At 51.1% G+C, this 5,563-nt stretch overlaps 2 protein-coding genes across 2 annotated transcripts; one reads left to right on the top strand and one right to left on the bottom strand.

The window, feature by feature from the left end:
• Window positions 1-507: 507 nt before the first annotated feature.
• SETTUDRAFT_39089 (uncharacterized protein) lies at window positions 508-913 on the top strand (the record flags this gene model as incomplete). Its single annotated transcript, XM_008026187.1, has 3 exons — window positions 508-704; window positions 744-828; window positions 854-913. 3 exons carry the CDS (start codon window positions 508-510, stop codon window positions 911-913), a joined length of 342 nt encoding a protein of 113 aa, XP_008024378.1.
• A 1,371-nt stretch (window positions 914-2,284) lies between these two features.
• On the bottom strand, window positions 2,285-4,034 carry SETTUDRAFT_150092 (uncharacterized protein; the record flags this gene model as incomplete). The annotated part of the gene is made up of 3 exons (XM_008026277.1): window positions 2,285-3,059; window positions 3,106-3,427; window positions 3,473-4,034. The coding sequence occupies 3 exons, from the start codon at window positions 4,032-4,034 to the stop codon at window positions 2,285-2,287; spliced, it is 1,659 nt and encodes a 552-aa protein (XP_008024468.1).
• Between the last annotated feature and the right edge of the window lie 1,529 nt (window positions 4,035-5,563).

The raw sequence follows: 5,563 nt of genomic DNA, 5'->3' as shown, positions 1-5,563 counted from the left end.
CCCCCCCCACCCCCAGCCAGCTCACTCCTTCGCCGTGGCAGCAGTGCAAAAGAATAGAAAGGGCCAATCAAAAGGACTGGGTGTGCGAATGTGTGAATGTGGGATTGTAGGACTCTAGGATTCTGGCCTTTGGGTATTTTTAGAGTCAGTCAGTCAGTCAGTCAGTCAGTCAGTCAGTCAGCCCTACGTACGAGGCTGAGTGCTGTGGCGTAAGTACAGTGTAGGTAGGATAAGGAGGGAGAGAGATGAGAGGACAGGATACGTGCGTATTGCGAAATTGCTGATTGCGCATAACTACTTATTTTGGAGGTTTTTTTTGGTGTTGGTGTTGTTGTTTTGGGGGGTGTGATGGGGGTGCAGAGTCAGTCAGCCTGAGGAAGAGAATATAAGTAGATGAAGGAGTGGAAGAAGACAAAAGGGGGAAAAAAAAGGGGGAAAAAGGAAAGAAGAAAGCAAGGGAGACAGTAGCAGTACCAGTACCAGTACTAGTGTCAATGTCAATGCCCAATGCCCAAAGACCGTAATAACGCATCAAACCCGACTTTAGGTTTAAACCAGAGTTTGTGCAATCAGGTGTACTGTACTTTACTTACTTGGAAAACACCAAAAGTTTTCAATGTAAATAGTAAGTATGCCGCTCGTCTACTCGGCGCACCGCTGCACAACGCAACGCAGGACAAGCGCGAAATCTCTCTCTCCGCGCGGTACGTACCGAGCAACGGCGCGTTGGAAAACGTACATAGTTTGTGCGCTTGCAATATCAGAATCATGGTCGTGCAGCTGGCTCGTGGCAAGGAGCATGTTTTGGTTGGTGGTAAGCTGAGGCTGGTATGTAAGTAAGCTCGCAAGATAGATATACTTAAGTACGTACACCCACATGCACACTCACACCTACGCCTACACCTACGTCTAAGCATATTATTAACCCCCCCCCCCCCTCGTCTTATGTCATCATCACCACCACCACCACCACCATTACAACCGTCACCGTCACCGTCACCGCCATCCTCGGCATCGCCATCGCCATAATCCCAGCCTTACACCTCTCCACTTTCCAAGGTACACATCCCCCTACCCACGCTTACCATAGCATAGCATGCAGTGCAATATAAGATAACATAACATAACATAATCCTCGACACGGCGCTAACCCGCCGTAGTCACAGTCACATTCACAGTCACAGTGAGAAAGCAGAAAAGAGTAACGGGATCCCGCATACAAAAGCACATCACATGAGCTGCAGAATCGACCTACTTACTTACTTACTTACTTACTTACTTACTTACTTACTTACTTACTTACTTACTCAGCCTGGGGAGGGGGAAAAAAGAAACGCAAGAAGAAAGGGGGGAAATGAACTGGATTGGGTGTGGTGCGGTGCGTGGGGGTGGCCGGGTAATATGTCTGGGTGCCACCACCACCGTTTTGGTTCATACGCGCGCGCGGGCCACGCGGTATGAGCTGTCTGTCTGTTTGCCTTGCTATCTGTCTATCTGTCTACGTTCCCATCTACCGGTGAGTAGTTAGTTAGTTAACTAGTTAGTTAGTTAGTTGATTAGTAGACTGTCGATTACGCCGATTACTCCAGTGCTGCTGCTGCTGCCTGGCAGACTGGCCGACTGGTTTCGCATGGAGAAGAGAAGAGAAGAGAAGAGAAGAGATGGACGAGCAAGGTATAGAAAATGAGGGACCGGTGAGTTAGGCATGCTTTGTTGGTGATTCAGCCTCTCTCTCTCTCTCTTTTGGACGTGGTGTGCGAGGGCAGGTAGAGTGTTGCTGGGCTGTTTCGGTAAGCGCGCGTATGTATGTGGGCGGGGGGAAGCGGAAGTGGAAGTGGAAGTGGAAGGGGAAGGGGGTTGTAGAGATGTCTTAGAAGGGCATGTGGCCTCGTGTTGGGTGGCGGTGCTTTTGAAAGGGGCGAGGGGCGTGGAGAGTGAGAGTGAGCACGAGGCGGGGGGAGAGAAAAATTCTGCGTTCTGTATGACTCTAGTGGGACATATTTGATTGGAATGGAATGGAATGGAATAGTATGGTTCTGAACATGGACGCATAGGTTGAGTAAAGACGAAGCTACATAGAAACGGGGGGTGCGTCATGTAAGAGCATGAGGATTAATTATGTAGATAGAATGAACAAATTACCAGATTTGCCGCGCGAATTTTTGACTCCAGGTCATGGACAAAAGTACAGGATAACAAGGAGGAAGAAGGGAAAGAAGAAGAAGAAGAAGAAGAAGAAGAAGAAGAAGAAGAAGAAGAAGAAGAAGAAGAAGAAGTGTGAATACTACTGCACACCAGCCAGCAAACCAGCCTTGACAGCAACCCAGGCTCGAATCTTGAGAAACTTGCGCAACGCGTGTATAGTGGCGTCGATGTAGTCAAAAGGGACTGACACCGCAGCCCTTACTGAATACAGAGCAAAGCATTTGGCCACCCAGGTAGCTGTCTGTGGATTCTCCTCTGGTAAACGGCGGATCGATGACCATGATGCCGCCGCGCCTATGAGTGTGACCCATAAGAAAACTCCAGATAAATCGTCGCCCCAGCAGCTGCGCGTGTCCGTCTTCTCAAGAGCATTGTGAAGGGCTGATAGTAACGTGGAACTTCTTGAGCTGGCAGTGGCTGCGTGTACAACATTCCCCGAGTCTACGAGACTGGTTCCGTGCACCATGGTCCGGCAGTAGATCAGGGCAGCGATACGGCAGCTCTCGTAGATCCAATCCGGGGTAATGTCGCTTTCAGTCGACGGCAATAACAAAAGGCGCGAGTAGATGGCCTGGAGCTGAGAGTCGCAATTGGCCAGCTGTCCACTTGAGATTCCGTGTCCGTCACTGGCGCGATTCCAGCGCGCTAGGAATATATCTGTGCAGTTTTGAATCTCCAAGATGATGCCGGCTATTCCAACAGAACAGACACGATATAGCTGCGAGGTGTGCTCGAGAGGAGATGAGAGTGGCGAGATGGGGACGCCATTGCCGGATCCTGTTCCAGCAGGAAACCATGGGGTGAACTCTGCCGACTCTGTCTGATTCTTCGAGATGGCCAAAGTCAGCATGACCCTACTCCAGGTTAGTTGGCAGCTTGTACGCATGGCACGTCACGTACAAGGTCATGAACCTGGCCACACTAGGGTTTAGCCCGTCTCGTTGACTTCTCAGGCACGTTGCCAGACCATCCTGGTGCACGTTGAAAACGGCCTCATCGACACCACCAATCTCGCTGATGAGGAGGTGCAGTATGCAGACGACCGTGGCATTGTCCGTGTCAAGGCGGTTGCTGATGAGTCTGAGAAGCTTGGTTTTGGCCAACACGGTGAGGCCACTGTCATACAGCAGGCCTTCGTCAATATCTTGATAGACCAAGGTAGCATAGACATGGCTGAGGAAGGATAGATTGTTGTCGCAGATGTATCGCATCCATGCTTGATCTGCACACATGAGCAAATACTACGGGTCCATGCCATACCACTCACCATGGCAAAAGAAGACGGTAGTGCGGATCCATTCACGCTTCATTACATTCAAGAGCTCGTTTTCGGCCATATCATTTCGATGAAACGGGTATTCCGAGGCTTCCTGACAAGCTGGAGGTGCGCTGTGCGTGCATGTTGGGTTTGTCGCAGACAGAATTCGTGCCGCAAGGTTTCGCAAAGGATCTGTGGGAGACGAGGGTGAGTAGGAATCAAAAGCATGCTGGCTCAGGGAAGATTCATCGCTCTTCTTCGACGTGGGCGTGAGGAGTGCAGCGGATTGCAGTAAGCCAAAGGAGTCGGTCGTGGCTGGGCTGGGGGTTCGTGTCAGAGCACCTGGCCCATTGCTGCCTTCTCGGCTTCGGATCGAGGTTGTAGGCGAAGATGCTCGGTTCTCTTGATGCTTGTACATGACGTGTGACCGTACATTTCTCAGGACTGCAGTGTCTCGAAAGTCGTCTGGATGGTTTGCAACGATGAACTGGAGGGCAGGGCCTTGTGCGAGCGGTGGGAGGCGGTGGCGGCCGGCTCGTCGTTTTGATGGCTTTGGGTCGTTGGAGGCCATGCTGGAAGGCAGATGATGAATCCGACGTGTGCTACGCTAATAAACCGAAACAAAGGCAGATGGCAACCGTTGGCCCACTAGGGTTTCCAGCAGGTGACAGAGCCTGAAGGGTATAAAGGCGTAACTAGTCTACAGGTAACGTGAGATGCAGGTACCATTTGGGACACTGCAACTCGTTGTTAGTCTGCTTTGGTGTCATGAGCCACAGCCACAATAAGAATATAGCGGTGGACGTCCGACAGGGTCTAGGGTAGCTGCCACACTGCCGTGTTGGAGGGTTAAAAGCATGTTCCACAAAGCTGTCGAGCTAAACCTGAGCAGTGATGAGGATGCGGAGCACGGTCGGTGGCATACAAGGCGTACGTGGTTCCCACAGCTGTTCGTCATGAACAGTGCATCGCGCACTCCGGACTCAGTATCCTGGCGCAGCACTCTGAGCATACGGCAGGCAGTGAAGACTGAGTGCTCTTGTAGCGGATGCGGTGAACCCCCACCGTCCCGATGTGAATGCCGGTACGGGCCTCTCTATGCTCCCGATCCGCCCCCGAACAATATCGGCATACAAGTAGTCTCGGCTAGTGGGTGGCTGGTCTGTAGAATCCCCATCATCGCCAACGAAGCAGCGAGGGAACTGGGGCAGGCCCGGCACTACAGACCGCCACTATAGATAGCCTTGGTGACGCCAAGAAGGATTTACTAACAGTCGTTTTTTTATTCGAATACCTTTGGTTGCAAACAGGGTCTAGAGAAGTCAACATCTTACTCTCAGTTCAACTGACCTGTCAAGGAATTCGTCGGGCAACACCCAAGTCGTTTTCTTTCCGTTTCCAATGGGCAGCAGGCGAATCGATGGTAAGAAAGTGCATCGGCATGCTTGTGGTCGGGCAACCCATTTACCCAATCTAATCCTAGCGTGTGCCCCTACCCCGGTCGCTGCATATAAGCCGCAGGCGTAGGCAGTGAGCCTTGTCTTATTGGTTTATGACCAAGACTGAAGAACGCCTCGAGCATCTACTTGACCTATGGCATGTCGCGGGTACAGCAACCATACATGACGCTTTGATACGTCATAAAGGACGTTGGGAGTGCTGGTTGACTACATGGTCAGCAAGATTTGTTCTACTCTGTATGCAACAGGGTCGTAAGTGGATTTGAACAATGACTGGCATGTTGCTTGTTACATGCTACATAAGCCACGGCGGAAGGCTCAAGCAGCGTGGCTGTGGAAGAGATGGGAATATGGTTGAGGATTTGCCTTGCAGGACGGCCGAGTTACCTTTGTTGTAGTCCAGAATGATTTTGCTCGGAGTGCCCATTTTGGTGGGCTGGTGGGTTGCAAAGAAAAGAAAAGGGCCTTGCGGCATGTAGATCTCATCTGAAAGCAGCGTACCGAGCAAAAGGAATCCGAATTGTGGTGACCTGAAAACACGACGCTTAAGACGTATGTATGTTGGTGATGCATGTACTTGGTCGTCTAGCTTCTTTGTCAGAGAGTGCTTTGCATCCATGTGTATGTAGATCGCGTGCAT

The sequence above is a fragment of the Exserohilum turcica genome, assembly GCF_000359705.1.
Source record: "Exserohilum turcica Et28A unplaced genomic scaffold SETTUscaffold_17, whole genome shotgun sequence".
NCBI lineage: Eukaryota > Fungi > Ascomycota > Dothideomycetes > Pleosporales > Pleosporaceae > Exserohilum > Exserohilum turcicum.
This window is presented reverse-complemented; position numbering and strand designations above follow the sequence as displayed.